The 15,832-nt window shown below is 36.9% G+C and overlaps 7 protein-coding genes across 7 annotated transcripts; 6 read left to right on the forward strand and 1 right to left on the reverse strand.

Annotated features, from left to right (window-relative positions):
- Positions 1–97: 97 nt before the first annotated feature.
- I206_100027 (uncharacterized protein) lies at positions 98–2,135 on the forward strand (the record flags this gene model as incomplete). The annotated part of the gene is made up of 2 exons (XM_019159527.1): positions 98–225; positions 527–2,135. The coding sequence occupies 2 exons, from the start codon at positions 98–100 to the stop codon at positions 2,133–2,135; spliced, it is 1,737 nt and encodes a 578-aa protein (XP_019007391.1).
- Positions 2,136–2,885: 750 nt separating this feature from the next.
- Positions 2,886–5,197, forward strand: I206_100028 (uncharacterized protein; the record flags this gene model as incomplete). Its single annotated transcript, XM_019159528.1, has 2 exons — positions 2,886–3,279; positions 3,411–5,197. The coding sequence occupies 2 exons, from the start codon at positions 2,886–2,888 to the stop codon at positions 5,195–5,197; spliced, it is 2,181 nt and encodes a 726-aa protein (XP_019007392.1).
- A 722-nt stretch (positions 5,198–5,919) lies between these two features.
- Positions 5,920–7,881, forward strand: I206_100029 (uncharacterized protein; the record flags this gene model as incomplete). Its single annotated transcript, XM_019159529.1, has 6 exons — positions 5,920–6,001; positions 6,059–6,717; positions 6,827–7,081; positions 7,153–7,354; positions 7,418–7,640; positions 7,716–7,881. 6 exons carry the CDS (start codon positions 5,920–5,922, stop codon positions 7,879–7,881), a joined length of 1,587 nt encoding a protein of 528 aa, XP_019007393.1.
- Positions 7,882–8,382: 501 nt separating this feature from the next.
- Positions 8,383–10,553, forward strand: I206_100030 (protein disulfide-isomerase domain; the record flags this gene model as incomplete). Its single annotated transcript, XM_019159530.1, has 9 exons — positions 8,383–8,522; positions 8,646–8,659; positions 8,727–8,745; positions 8,807–8,870; positions 8,967–9,106; positions 9,182–9,250; positions 9,318–10,060; positions 10,156–10,219; positions 10,295–10,553. 9 exons carry the CDS (start codon positions 8,383–8,385, stop codon positions 10,551–10,553), a joined length of 1,512 nt encoding a protein of 503 aa, XP_019007394.1.
- Positions 10,554–11,236: 683 nt separating this feature from the next.
- Positions 11,237–12,737, forward strand: I206_100031 (uncharacterized protein; the record flags this gene model as incomplete). Its single annotated transcript, XM_019159531.1, has 5 exons — positions 11,237–11,239; positions 11,484–11,663; positions 11,749–12,269; positions 12,363–12,548; positions 12,632–12,737. The coding sequence occupies 5 exons, from the start codon at positions 11,237–11,239 to the stop codon at positions 12,735–12,737; spliced, it is 996 nt and encodes a 331-aa protein (XP_019007395.1).
- Positions 12,738–13,629: 892 nt separating this feature from the next.
- On the forward strand, positions 13,630–14,588 carry I206_100032 (60S ribosomal protein eL32; the record flags this gene model as incomplete). The annotated part of the gene is made up of 3 exons (XM_019159532.1): positions 13,630–13,746; positions 14,193–14,422; positions 14,546–14,588. The coding sequence occupies 3 exons, from the start codon at positions 13,630–13,632 to the stop codon at positions 14,586–14,588; spliced, it is 390 nt and encodes a 129-aa protein (XP_019007396.1).
- Positions 14,589–14,976: 388 nt separating this feature from the next.
- On the reverse strand, positions 14,977–15,573 carry I206_100033 (uncharacterized protein; the record flags this gene model as incomplete). The annotated part of the gene is made up of 2 exons (XM_019159533.1): positions 14,977–15,362; positions 15,423–15,573. The coding sequence occupies 2 exons, from the start codon at positions 15,571–15,573 to the stop codon at positions 14,977–14,979; spliced, it is 537 nt and encodes a 178-aa protein (XP_019007397.1).
- Positions 15,574–15,832: the final 259 nt, after the last annotated feature.

Consider the following 15,832-nt stretch of genomic DNA (forward strand, 5'->3'; position numbering starts at 1 on the left):
AGACGATTTTTAACAAATCAACAACACCCCTTTACTTTATCTACCCACTTTAACTACTCTAAACCAAGAACTTCGGTTCCCCAAACAACTGCCCATCATGGTCTCCCAAATATTACAGTGCGCAAGGCAAAAACAACAACTACAACAACAACAACAAGCGCAACAACAACTCCGAACTTGTCAAGCTCGGTGTCCATCTCGACCCCTTCCCAACTCTTTAACTTAGTAGATCAATACGTACAGTCCACGGACGTAAAACAGTCGCTCAAGACGTGAGTCATTTGCTCTCGTTCCCAATATGATACACCGCCGTCACTTTGAATGTGATTAGATAAAAGGATATATTCTGACTTGCCACGTGTTTCTTGTTTTCATCCTTTATTACCTTTCGTCATATCTCTCATACCTCAAACGACAACCTTCTTTCATCTTCCCTTCATCTCACAACCCGCTCCGCTTCTCTGTCATTCACCGCCATTGCTGTTGCTGTTGACATACTCGCCCGTCATGCTTGCATCATCATCAGTCATTCACAAGACGATACATCACCACTACAAGGTATCAAAACACCCGCTTTCACGCCGCTACCCACCAGACTTCCTCCACCTCCGATCATAACTCGACGCCACGACCCAGCTCGAGCATCAAGCCAAAGCAAAGCCTCACTCAACGTGCAGCAAGAAAAGACGAACAACTTTAGTGCACTTCGTCAGCCGAGTCTCCCAGCCACGACTCAGGAATACCAAATTCAGGTTCAAGTTCAACCCACCGAGCCAAATTTCGCTCTGAACCTTCCAACAGATATAGTCAACAACACGACTGATATCTTCAACAACATACCTTCTTTCGAGAACACCCTTTTTCTGGCAACGAATTCTCAAGTTGAATCTACAACATCAATGGAATTCAATCTCGATATCAACATGAGCAACATGGAGTCGATTGATTGGGATCAGTTCTTGGTAGATTCGGATCTTGGTGAAGCACAAGCTGCCCAACCGATGACCAACTCTAACGCGAACTCTCCTGCCCCATCCGACTCTCAAACTGCTACCCCCAAGTCCACAGAATCAGAGCAATCAGCTGCTCTTGATCCTGAGACTGACTTCGATTTCAACTTTGAGTTCGATCTCCCTCTCGGCATCACACACCGACCAGAGGATATTTTCAACCCAGTTCAACCCTTCGACTTCACAGCATCAGTCCCTGACACCAGAGGCACAAACGATCCTACCATGACCAATACATTCGGTTTAAGTTTCGGTGATTTTGGTCTTCACACTGATCTTGGTGCCGATGCTGCTAGTCAGCTCGGTCTAACCAACTTGATCGGTAAACTCGGTGACAAAAAGATGGCTCAACAACCATCAAACATATCTACCATGGCTCCTGTCAACGATCTTACAGATGCATACGCCTTACTTGACAAGCTTCTTCCCACCGCTTCGTCTCCAATGTCCATTCAGCCTTCTCAACTCTCTCTTCCTCCTAGCCCACCATTAACCGGTATCAAGCGAAAGTCTTCTGACGCTTCCGAAGATGGCGCACCTGCTGCCAAGAAGAGGGGAAGACCACCTGGATCAGCTAAAACCAAGACATTATCCTTGCAAGATCCCAAGCGACTTTACCAAAGGCAATCCACTGTTTTCTCTGGATCACCAACTTATTCCGCCAACAGCGTTGCTGATGAAAGTGAAATTGATTCTCCGATGGCCACTTCACCTATCACACCTGCTGCTCCAAAGAAGACTGCATCAGGTAAGCCATCTACCGCTCGACCTAAGTCTGTCGTTCCCGAAAAATTCCTCAAGGACGGTTCAGCTCAAGCTATATTGGGTATGACTATTGATCAAATTCAATCTTACCCCTCTTTCGACATGCTTCTCAAAGACGTTGAAGCTTCCAAGCTTCCAACCGCTAGAGACTTTGGTGAACGAATATCTGACAACCGAGACAAAGCGAAAGACGCAGCCAAGAAATCCCGAGATGAACGACGAGCTAAGATTGAACGATCTGAATACCTAGAAAAGAAGGTTGATGATCTTGAATCGAAACTCAAGGGAATGACTAGCGTCTTACTCACCCTCGTCGACAGGGGTATCATCAACAAAGATCAAATAGCCTCTTTCCTATAAACGGGTTTGAGCATGACTCTCCATGGCAGATTTAGCTCTTCTTTCAAATTTCCTTTTTTTCCTTTTTTTTTACTCCCAATCACCCTCACCCTCCTCCACAATGTGGATTTTACATTCCTATCGTCTATTCCTTCCATTACTTTCTCTTTTCTTCGATTTGATTTCTCTTATTCTCGCTTGTTAAATAAATATGTAGATCTCAAGATCCATATGACAGTCAGTCTCGTGTCTAATTTCCTTTAATTAATTAATCAAACCCAAAATCACTTCTTTTAAGTGAATAAAATCAAGGATAATTGTGAATTTTTTTTTTTACAATTTATCCTTGTATATACAATGGTGGCTTGTTCCAAATGAACAAGTACCATTTTTTCGTAGTAATGTGTCTATCCTTATGCAGAATGATGAACTCGATTTTGTGCATATTTGATCAATGTCACGATCTACGGAAAAGATGAATTACAGCTAAGGTTATCAGCGATTTAAAGAATGCTCTGAGAATAAGAATGACCTCCACTTTTGTTGAACCGGTTATCTTTCTTCATATTGATTGCATGTCATCATTTCACATGATCACCTGCACAACGCATCATGCCATTTCATCTTTTGACATTGATCGAATAGTAGTATTACGAGCAACCACCTAGACTCAAGCGACAATTTACAATAGTCAGGCAATCGTAGACGGGATTCAAGTCTGGAATACCGAATCGATCTTAAGGAAAGACGATAAAGCTTTCTTACATCAAAATGAGGTTCTTCACTTCATGTGAATCACAAAGTTCAATTCCGATGACAGATCGATCGCGATTGGAGAATGTACAAGATGAACCAGATCAAAATCAAAGAGGAAGTAATGGATGGAAAGAATTTGAAAAAGAATCGAAAGATTTTGATGGAAATTGGAAAGGTAAAGTATGGATTAAAGAATGGAGTAATGTTAATCAAGAGCAAGAGCAAGATCAAGATAAAGATAAAGATCGAAATATAATTACAAATACAAATAGATCGGATTCATTCATTTTTACAAAGTTGAAAAATCGAAATAGTGTTAAACCGGAAGGTGTATCTGAGCAGCCTATGATGAACGAAGAGAAAGGTAATGTGCAAGAGGGAGAAATACCCCTTGAGCATGGACGACTACGTGAGTGAATAAATGAATTTCAAGATCTCAAAAGCTTCGATTGGTCAAACCTAATTCTCAGATTATGACTTTGGAAGGAGACTTCAATTGTGAAAAATAGTAACGATGCTTATGATTTCTTTGTTTTTTAGAATCCCGTAATATGGTTATACTAGATACGATACTTCGATCATCTTATAAAGCGGGATATAACGATGCATTAAAGATCAAACCGTTTTTACCTTATTCTACATCTAACTCTCCGTTCCTTATACCAGATGGCGCACAATCAACAATACATGTCGACACTGATAATGCTAGTCAATCATATATTCTACTTTTAGGTTTAGGGGGATTAGCTTTAGCAGGTATAGGATCAATAATGTATGCTTCTTTGAATAGATTAAAAAATGTTGAAAGAGGTTTACAAGAGATATTAGCATTAGTACAACTTAGGGAGAAAAATGAATTGGCATCTATTGGAAGATTAAGTAAAGAATTTGTAGGATTAAGAAGGTTTATTGAGGAAAATCACAATGCTATTTCATCATCTACCTCAATTGGTCAATCGGATACATTAACTTTAACTTCTAATTCTGCACAACAAGTTAAAACGTTGAAAGCGGAAACAGAAGATATAAGAAGTATGATAGATGAAATGAATATTAACTTAAAAAAGGAATTTAGAATGATAGCTAAAGATTCTAATGGAAATCAAATTGATTTAAATGGTATAAAACAAAATTTGGAAAAAGTCTTAGAAATACAAAATGTTTCTAATTCTAAAGATGATAAATCATCTTCAACTGTATCTGGTGGAAAAATGAATAATAGTATACCTAATAAAGTAATTGAAGAAATTCAAAAAATATCATCAGAAACTTATCATTTAAGAGAAAATTTAAATGGTTTAATTAAAATTGGAAAAGAATTACAAGGAGAAATTAGTTTGAATAATCAATTAGTTAAAAATAATTTAAATAAATCGGAAGATTTAAAAAAGGCTTTAGAAATTTTTAAAAATGATTCATCATCTTCTTCATCAATTCATAAATTTACGACACCTACGATCGCATCACAATCGTCATCAGTATCTTTTATGAAATCGGCACAAATTAATCAGCTAAGTCGTAATCTTAACCATAATTTAAGAAAAGACGATCATGATGTTATGCCTCTTTCCGATATTCAAAAACAGATAGAGGCAGTTAAGAAATCTTATCTGAAAGATCAGGATAAATCACTTGTCTCATCAATCCCAAATGCAAGTACTTCAGTCGATAGGCCAAAAGTCGCGGATGAGATTGGGCAATCTGAGGATTTAGCAAAGCAAGTTAACTCTCCACGAGAGAGAGGGCAGCACGGTCCGATGGAAGGCGTGCAGTTCACCACACCTATTGAAAAGGTTAAGAACCCGTACAAAGTCAGCTCAAGTCCTCCTACAATACCAGACGTGGTACGAAAAGATCCGATCAAGGAAATTCCAACCTCGTCTAGCGAAAAGCAAGATGAAGATGATGATGGATCAACACCACCTTCACCACCACCACCATCTTCTTCTTCCGGTTTAACAAGTCGTACACCAGCTCCATATTCTAGTGGACCATCATCCAATTCATCTACAATTACAACTACAGCTAGAAGTAATCGAACGATGTCTAAAGGTAATGGTAGACTTGCAACAACTCATGGGAATGGAAATGGACATTGGTGGGCTGTTCATTCATTCAGTTTACCTCATATTAGAATAGATGATGCATGGAGAGTAAAAGGTTTCGGATGGTATCATCCTCATGATGCTATAGGTAGACAACCTGTTCAAATCCAAAATCAAAGTCAAAAATCAAAAAAGGATAAAGTAGATGAAGAAGATAGGAGTCTAGGTGCTTGGGCTATTGATAGAGTGAAAAGGAAATTTGGGGATTGGCCATTTCATTAGTTTGATGAGAGGGTGATTGGTGGCTGAATCGATATCTTATGCCGATTTGGATTTTTGCTTTTTGGTGCTTTTTGGTTCTCTTCCTTTCTTTTATTGTATATTCACGTTGTATTGTATCTGACACTATGCTCCCGTTACCCCTGTATCACTCGTACACGTATTTGTTGTTTGTTGTTATTCCTACAATATATATTACTCACCTCTCATGCATGTATACTGTTGTTAAATTTGAATAGCCTGTGAATTAAAAGTGAATTTGAGCTATGCACAATGAGATATAGTTAATCTTATCTAACATTTACCCCCTGTGCCTGGATTTCATCGGATAATTAAAAAATCAAAAAGGGCTATTGTTCATTTATTGTTGATCACCAACTGAAATGTTGATTGTTGTTTTCATTATAGTAAGTCTGCGATACTATGATATTTAATGATGAATGATACATTCACCCCTTCTCCTTCTCCTGTGTCGTCTGAAAGTGAATAATAATCAATTGCCAAAAAAGAGCAAAAGAACGAAAGCTTGACGAATGATGTAGTCCGATTTCGTTCCTACCCCTTTTCGCTTTGACTTTACGCTAGAACATGAATGATTGGATTGTGAAGTGAAGTCAAGTCAACGGATAAGGTATATAAAGATCCAAAAAAAATGAAATGAATTATTCTTTCTTCTTGCAATTTATTGTTTTCAATTCATATTTCAAGATACGTTATTTTGATATATGCCTGAATATTTAGAAAACTTTGGTGAACCTTTATATTTTAGTAGTATTTTCGAAGAAGAACAAGATATATCTCAGATAGGTAAGTCAAATTCAAAATGTAGACGATAAAATGTTGACACTAAGTCTTATCTACTAGACAATCAATACGTATCTCCTTCACCTGAGCCATTAAATTCATCTGATCAAATATTTAAATCATATCCCTTATCACAAGCTCTTTTCCAAACAATCTATAATAAAGGTTATACAGCTGGTTCTACCTCCTCAGTATCACAACAACTTACTCATTGGTTTAAAATTCATTCTGATAGTATCATCTTAATTACAATGTTAGCTCTTACAACAGGTAAAATGGCTTTATCTAAAAGACCTTCAAAATCAATTAAACTTTTAAAATCAAATACCACAAAACAAATTAGATCAATTGGAAATACAATTCCTAATTTAATTAAATTATCTGAAAATTCTAAATCTTATACAACAAAGTCGTCGTCGTCAACAAATGAAATAATTGAATATGATAAAATATTTGAAAAATTAAAAAAAGATCTTTTAATTTCTTCTTCTCAAAATAAATTTCAACCTGAACCTGAACATGAATCTGAACCTGAAGAAAATATTAAAACTTTATCTGATAAAGCTCTTATTGGTTTCAAAGAAAAAGGACAAACTAAATTTTCAGGTAATACTGCAAAAGATATATTTTATGCAATGAAGAAAATGAAAGAAATGAATCTTGCAGGTCTTAATAGTCATAAGATTGTCATTGAGTATAATTCAGATGGAACGAAAGAAGTAAGTACTGATTATTTATTTAATTCATTAATTCCAATTCCATTCTTTCATATATTCTGGTGAGTTTTTTTGTATATGATTATAGAAATTTACATTGTATGTATTTTAGACTAAACTTGAACCTAAAGAATCTGAGGAAGATCTTAATGACTCTTCAATCCCTTCAACATATTATAAAGATCCCGAAGTTGAAATCGATGCGGAAGACATGGCTGGCGAAGAAGAACTTTTGAGTGAGATCGAGGAAAAAGGACTAAGTTCCATAATGGCTTTGAAGAAGATTTGGTCAAAAATTGAATTTCAAGTTGTAGAATGGGATGAAACGAAAGGGGAATTAATCATGAATATATTCGATCCCGAAAAGGTATGAGAAAAAATTCAATCTCCTTTCCTTACATGCTTTAGAAAGGTAATTGATGAATGATTACAATCTAGCCTGATAATTTGATTCACGAAGGATTGAAAGTTCACGCTACTTTCCATGATGGTATACCTACTTCTATATTTCATAATGGTTTGATATTTGAAATTGAGGAGACTCAAAAAGATCTTATTGATGGTGCATCTATTTGGAAATTTAGTAGATTGGTTGAAGATGTCGCTAGTAAAGTTACAGAAGTTGAGAGGGAAGAAGAAGGTAAATTGCTCTAAACTTGAACAATTGAAATCATGATGAGCTGATAATTGAATTTGCGTCTAGTCAATGAGCCTAATCTATTTGACGATATAATTTTATCAGATAGAGCAAAGAATGCTCATATCTTTGAGAAATCAGTACCTAATACTGATGTTATGTCATTAATTGAAGCAATTGGAAATGAACAAAAAGTTGAATTTTGGTTTGATGAGAAAATTGGAAATTCAATCGCTATTGGACGAACAGGAAAGAAAGAAAATTGGAAAATGAGACTTGCTATTTATGAGTAAGTTCCCCCCCATTTCCTTTACTTAATTAAGGAGCAATTAATTGATGATAAATTATGGGGAATTTTCACTAGTCTTTATGAAGAACCTCAATGGTCAGAATTCACTGCTTCAGTATACTTTAATGGATATCCTAAGACTATTACCCTTGAAGAACTTCCAGAACATCCAATTCCTATTGTAGTTTGTGATGAAGGTCAATATGTGGTTAGAGGTCGAGAGGAGGATAATGCGGTGTAAGAAAAGTAAAAGATCGCTTAGTGGAAATGCGGTTTCCAAGGGAATAACGGAGAAATTGAATACACTAGGATTTGATATATATGGGGTGAAAACAACAAAAACAACTATATGATCTGATTTGGTATGCAGCTATAGGCTTTGGTTTGATCTGTCATTCGTGGAAGGCCCTGTTGCGTATAATATTTGTCTCTCTGAAAACTTGATTGCACCGGGACCCCGAGATGTTGGATCTCATTAGCTGTTATATGAGGCTGCAATTGTACTATTTGTGGGATATGACGCGATAAGTGAAGATATAAAGTAAGTTGAAATGATCGACGTCGATTTTATTACCGAAGTCGTCACTTTGTTAATTCTGTCGCGTCGTCGACGTGGAGCTGTCCACTTTACATTTCTGGCTGATTCATCATCCTACATCTTCTTAACATTTGATCCAATACTTAGACCTCTTCTTCTTTTGCCTACATAACTTACACAAAGGTCAATTCCCCATTTGACAAGATGAAGATTAGCTCAAAAATCACGTTAGCACTTGCTGCTCTTTTACCTGCTCTCACCAATGTGGTAGCTTCAGATGTACTTGATTTAGCTCAAGATACTTTCAAAGGAGAAGTATTCGATCAAGATTTGGCTTTGGTAGAGTGAGTTCATCTTAACAATGTCACCATTGGCTCTCAGATAGCATAATCCATGCTATCAATAGTGTAAATGCTGTATAATGTGTCGCGCGTTTGGATGAATGCTTACTTCCGTTTCATCACTAGATTCTTCGCACCTTGTATGTTTTCCTTTAATCAATAACGATCTTCGTAAACTTTCTTTACTAATTTGATACCGATGTTAAGGGTGTGGACACTGTAAGAAGTGAGTATTCCATCTGCGCATCTAGTTCGAATTTCTTTCACTAAACTTGCCATCTCCTCAGCCTCGCTCCTCACTACGAAGAAGCGGCTACCGAGCTCGTTAAAAAGGGTATCAAGCTTGCCAAGGTGTGTATATGGTTTATTTGTCAATCTGACCCTCACAATTCATTATGCATGAACTGTTCTCGAGGTCAGCTGCTGATTTTCGTTCCATTTTATCAGGTTGACTGTACAGAACACGCCGATCTCTGTCAAGAGTACGGTGTAAGCGGATACCCAACTCTCAAGGTATTCAGAAATGGTACACCCACCGATTATACCGGTCCAAGAAAGGCCGATGGAATCATCAGTTACATGGTCAAGTAAGTTTTATCGTTTAGCGAACCTTTGTAAGCCTGAATGGTTTGAATATATACTGATCGACCAAACTTGATCAGACAATCCCTTCCCGCTGTATCAGACGTGACTTCTGATTCTCACGCCGAATTCATCAAATCTGACAAGGTGTGAGTGGACTATAATCCCTTTTTACATCTGTACTAAACATGCTAAATACTCTTCTTGCTTTCATAGCGTCCTTGTCGCTTACGGAGATGCTTCTCACCCAATTCCCTCAGCATACTCTCAATACGCCAACACAGCTAGAGATTCTTTTTTGTTTGGTCAATTCACTGACTCTTCTTTACCCTCTATCCCTGAATCACCATCTTTACCAGCCATCGTTCTTTACAAATCATTTGACGAAGGATATTCGATCTTCCCTGCCGGTGAAATCGTCAATCTTGAATCATCTTCATTGGCAGAATTCGTGAAAACCAATTCTGTTCCATTATTAGATGAAATTTCACCTGAAAATTTCGGATCATACGCTGAACAAGGATTACCTATAGCTTATATATTCGCCGATCCTTCTGAATCTGATGCTAGAGATAAATTAATTGAAGAAATTAAACCAATTGCAAAAGAACATAAAGGAAAAATCAATTTTGTTTATATTGACGCAATTAAATTTATTGATCATGGTAAATCATTAAATCTTCCTGGAGATAAATGGCCTGCATTTGTTATTCAAGATTTAGCTGCTCAAACAAAATATCCTTTATCACCTTCTGAAAAAGTTAACGCAAAATCTATTAAATCATTTTTAGATAAATTTGTAACTGGTGAAATTCAACCTTCAATTAAATCTGCTCCTATTCCTTTAAATCAAGATCAACCAGTATATAAACTTGTTGCAGATGATTGGGAAAATTTATTTGGAGATTTACAAAAAGATGTTTTCGCTGAATTCTTCGCTCCTTGGTGTGGACATTGTCGTAAGTCAAATTTACTATTCACGTTCAACTACATCCTTCTTACCTCATTCTGACTTTCCTTACTTCTCATTGCTGACATCCTTGATAAATTGTAGAACGACTCGCTCCTATTTGGGACACTTTAGCCGAGAAATACGCTTCTAATTCTAATGTAGTAATGTGAGTCATCTTAAATAGGAATACAAGCCTTATGAGATAGCCCTTTCAAACTGATCATAACTTTTGCTCAATCAGCGCTCAAATGGACGCTACTGAGAATGATATTCCACCAGCTGCTCCATTCAAAGTTCAAGGTTTCCCAACCCTTAAATTTAAGCCTGCCGGATCAAACGATTTCATAGATTACAATGGTGATCGAAGTTTAGATTCCCTTGTTGAATTTGTAGAACAAAATAGGAAATCATCAGGTGGTGAAGGTGGAGCTACTACTGGTGGAGATGATGATGAGGAGATTTTTGATGATGAGGATGCTCCAGAACACGATGAGCTTTAGTCAGGCTCCAATACAGAGAAATTGGTTTGATTGAAGGAATCAGGAATTCATAAATTGATTAGGGTTCCGATTGGAAAGGCAGGATTCAATGACTGTGAATTGATATTTACGAGATTATATGCTGTATGCAACAATATACCCGGCCATTTAGCTACATTCTTTGTCAACCATTGCATCACGATTGAAGAGAATAGCTTTTACAATTAGTATGTTGATTCTTTGACTCTACTGAATCCTTATTGGATCGGATTGGTGGGCAATAATGAACGGAGGTCGAAGCTGATCAAGCCACAGGAGAAAAGTCATCATATCGAGAGGGTTTCTAGGACTATGTTGGTTCCATTCATGGTATTACTCAGCTGAGACTATTGTCCATGTACTTCGAAATATAGATTATGGGATTTCCCGATTTTCACCATATGACATTTATGGAAGTGACAAGTGGAGGTGGTCCGTCACTTTTTTTTAACGTTGATTTCAATTGCATAAACATTCCACCAAATGTTCCAACTTGTACTTTTATTTTTAATTTCTTCAACTTCAACGCATAGAGTAAGAGGTCATTTTATCATTTCATATAAACCTTGTTATACAACATCAGAAAAGTTATCAAAGGCGATTCGAATTGGTTAGGGTGTTTATCATTCGTTAACTACGTTATTAAGGAAAAACCCCTTTCCAAGATGGTATGTGCTTTAATTTCCTTCCTTTCTTCATGTGTGAAACAACAAGTCTAATTCCTTTAACACTGGACTTTTAATTCTTTTAATTAGCCATCTCTAGATGTATGTATATTCCAATATTCTCACCTCCACCTTCATGATAAGAATTTCTCCGATCCCATAGTCATAGCACAGACAACCGTGCTTGTTTTAACAGGGTTCAATTATCATTCGTGTCATCTACTAATTGTACTGTCAATTAATATAGGCACCTGATTCAAAAAGACATAAACCAAATACACGTTCAAATGGTCCTCCGATTCCATCAGTGATAGGTTCAGCTTTAAAGAAGAAAACACCAACTGGACCTGTTTATGAAAAAGGAATTGAATATTGGGATAAAGTTGATGCTAGTGTTAATGGAGTTTTAGGTGGTTATGGCGAAGGTGTAAGTGTATATTCTTGTCTTCGTTATGCGATAAGATTCACTTGGAGTAAACAGGTCATTGATACTTTATGATCACGCATCTTAGCCCGTCCCACATATCGAACAACTATCATCACGACTTCTTCTTTTATCCTTAATACCTTCACTCTCAAAATTTCCTAATCCACTTACACCTGTTCCACCATCAACACCAACTCATAGAAGAACAATATTAGATGTAGGAGCAGGTATAGGTAGAGTTACACGTCATGTTTTATTACCTTTATTTGATGATGTAGTACTTTTAGAACCTGTAGATAAATTCATTAGGGAAGGTTATAGATCAGCTAAATCAGGTGAATGGAGAGATTTATCAAATGATCAAATTATTAAAAAAGGTGATGAAGAATTTAAAAAAGAACAAAAAAGAAGAATAGAAGAACAATTAAAATTAATAAATCAAGGTAAATCAAAAGGAAAAAGAGTTAGATTTATAAAAAGAGGATTACAAGGATTAAATCCTAAATTTCCAATAGATGATCAAGCTGAAGAAATTGGTTTAATAACTTGTCCTAATGGTTTAAATGAAAAAGAAGGATGTATGGCAAATGAAATTTTATATGATGTGTGAGTGATTGATGGTTTTTTTTCTTCTGCCTAGATAAATTTGAGAATAAGATAAAAAAAGTGTGTTGATTGATTTGATTTTAATTGAATTAGGATATGGTGTCAATGGTGTTTAGGTCATATGAGTCATTTAGATTTAATCAATTTTTTAAAAATTGCTCGTAAAGCTTTAAGACAAGGAGATGATCATTATATTTTCGTTAAAGAAAATTGTTGTGATGATGCAACTGGTGGAGTGGGTCAAGAATTCTTAGATGAAGAAGATTCAAGTTTAACTAGGTGAGTAGGCATTCTTCTCCTTTTAATAGAATTGATTTTAGAGTAGATGAAACTCTAAGCTTAATTCCGTACGAAAACTTTAGGTCTCATCAAAAATGGGTTGATTGTTTCCATGAAGCTGGATTAGCAGTTATACGAGAAGAAATTCAACAAGGTATGCCTGATGAGTTATTTGTGGTCAAAACGTGAGTAATGATTTGGAAATATGCACCTCCACACTTATCATACATCTGTACTGTATAATCCTATCAAAATTGCAGATGATCGTGAATCCGCTGTATTTCATCGCTGACTTGACTATTCTGTCGCAGATGGGTTTTGAAGTAGATAAAATAGTTATCGCAGTGAAGGGAACGTGAGATAGCCGGGAGTAGGAAGATACTTCAGATTGGATATGATACGTAAGGTTTACCATAGATCTGAATATGTAGATCCTAGCGTATGAACAAGGCAACAAGTCATTTACGTATGTAAGGTAAACTTGAAGTGAGATGTATCAGTTGAAACGAAATGAAGCGCATGAGACGATCTGGCGTGATTTTCGGATTTAATGTTATATCGAGCTTATCACCGACGAAGGATTTAAGCGTGCTCTTCTCCTTGACATTTAATGCCACATTTGCTTTTACCGGGATGTATAGTCTGCTCGCGCGTCGGGATTTCATTTTCATAGTCTGACCATAGCATCCTTCCTTTACTTGGTACTAGGTGGAATTGTGCCACTCTAGCAGGTTTGCAGTGAATCTTTGCACCAAGGATTCTCAGTCTCAGTCTCAGAGTCTCTAGTGTGACTGGTTGCCTATTCGAGGTTTTCATCATTAAAATTCAAGTATAATCAGGTCTTCTCTTTATCCTTCAAGGTATAACCATCAAGTTCGGTACGTTTTATTTGATTGATAAGGACAATATAGAAAAAGAATAAAGAGCTAATATAATAGGATTTTTATTTTTTTACTTTTCAATCTCGTTATTATCGACAAAAATTTCAATTTCAATTCCACCAAACAATCATTATTAATTCCACTTTCAACATTTTCTTTCGATTTTGAAATTTTCATTCCCATCTTTAAAATAGCCAAAAATGCCTGCCCATATTCCTATTGTTAAGAAGCGAACAAAGACCTTCAAAAGGCATCAATCTGATCGATACCATGGTGTTAAGGAATCATGGAGAAAGCCTAAGGGTATTGATAACAGAGTGGGTATCTTTTTCGGATAAGATTGGATTAAGTTGTTTTGTTATTATCGGAAGGAATTATGGGGTTATAGTGTTGTCATGGAAGGATGATAGATTGATTAGAGAAGGAGTGGAACAAGGAGGTGTAATTCTCTGAAATGGATGAGAAAGGCTCTTGGTGATCAGGAAGGTGGAAGGGCCATTGCGAAGATGTTTAATGGATAGCAGGCGATTGTGTAGGAGCAAGGTAGTCGGAGAGTGTGGTGTGGATGTTTGAGAGTGCTCTGCATCTATCCATCGCGCTTTAGTTCAATCCTATATTTAGGTTGGATAACCTCACTATCACTCCACAACGAAATCTACGCAATTGAATCCTATCTCGTCCTGATGGCTCTGTTCTTCGGTCTACATTACTTCTCTGAATGCTTTGAAAGAGATCATTAACTGACAATGCAATTCGTTTACAGGTCCGACGAAGATTCAAGGGACAACTTCCTATGCCAAAAATCGGTTACGGATCCAACAAAAAGACCAAACACCTTTTACCATCAGGTCACAAAGAACTTTTAGTTCACAACCTTTCCGAACTTGAACTTTTACTCATGCACTCTGGTAAATACGCCGCTTCAATTGCTCACGGTGTATCATCAAAAAAGAGAGTAGAACTTGTTGCTAGAGCCAAGGTTCTCGGTGTCAAGTGAGTTTTTCTTTTTTGTTTTTATTATAAATAGCCAGAGCATATCTCTCAATGCTTGATGATCTTGGTCCGTTTTTGTGGGAATACATAGCTGATCTCATACTTTTTTTCTCTTTTGAATAGGATCACCAACCCTAACGCCAAACTCAGAACCGAGGAAGCTTAAATATCATAAAAACAAATATTCTATCATTGCTTTTTATCCTTCCTGGGCCTGGGCTAGTTTACATTTTCGGCACCGAAGCGAGAGATGTATGATTTTGCATGACCACTGGAAATAGGTGCATTAGGAGGATATGAGAGACTGACAAAATGATACCGTACTAATATTTAAGCGACAACTTATCAAGACTCAAATTGTGAATCGGGTTTAACCTCGTGCGAGTTGTAGATATCACTCAGTGACCACTGCCTATACACATTCATCGCTTTTCACACGAATAATTGAACTACATCGCAATATCACTTTAAATCTCTTTCAAGTCGACCTAAATTTATGCCACGTTTCCGTTTGAATCAAACTCGTATAATAACATTGTTACTGCTCCCATTCCTCATTGATCTACACAGCCATCGTCAACTCGCTCATCTTGGCTGCTACTTGAATTCCACGACAATTGCTTGATCAGACTTTGCTCATAGTTCTTAGCGAATTTTTTAGTGATCTGTTCAACTTCGCCTTCAAATTTGGATTTTGAATCTTGATCCCAACCTCCAGTAATATGGCTAAAAAGCAAATCTGCCGCTTTCTTCGATGCACTCTTTACCAATTCTTCTATGTGATCTTGCCATATGTCATCCGAATCCCCGTGCTCTGACTGCTCTGATGATTCCAATAAGCATTCATCAAGCTCAGAATTTTTCCATACCTCAAACTCCTTTTGAGCTCTGTCAATAGCTTGTCGATAAGTTATAGGTTTGTTTTTGCTCCAAAGAGGACCTATGTCCGATGTTTAATGGTATCAACACAATGATGAAGACGATTATGGGTATTACTTACATGTTAATTTCGGAAGGTTTTGTTCACTCTTCGAGTCGGGAACGGACGATTGTCTCTGTGAATCTTCAGTCAAATCAAGGACAATTCCACAAAGGTGCGAAGTTTGCCTATCCTTGTGTAATTTCTGCGTATGCTTACGAATTTTAGCCATCAGATTAATTTTTGATTGTGGACCCGCACAGCTCTTCGATACTGCTAGACTTGATTATGTCCAGGTCATGCTGGGAACCATCCAATTGTCTCCGCGTTGACTCGGTCCACATCATACTAGCTGGTCTCAAGGTTGCCGAGCTATTACGCCTCGAGTTGGTCGCTTTCCCTCCAGCATATATTTCATCGTTGACGTTCATTTTCTTTATCTCCATACACTTTATTCGATGTTGGGAATCACCGTTATCTGTGATATTGAA

Source organism: Kwoniella pini, chromosome 1, assembly GCF_000512605.2.
Source record: "Kwoniella pini CBS 10737 chromosome 1, complete sequence".
Classification (NCBI taxonomy): domain Eukaryota; kingdom Fungi; phylum Basidiomycota; class Tremellomycetes; order Tremellales; family Cryptococcaceae; genus Kwoniella; species Kwoniella pini.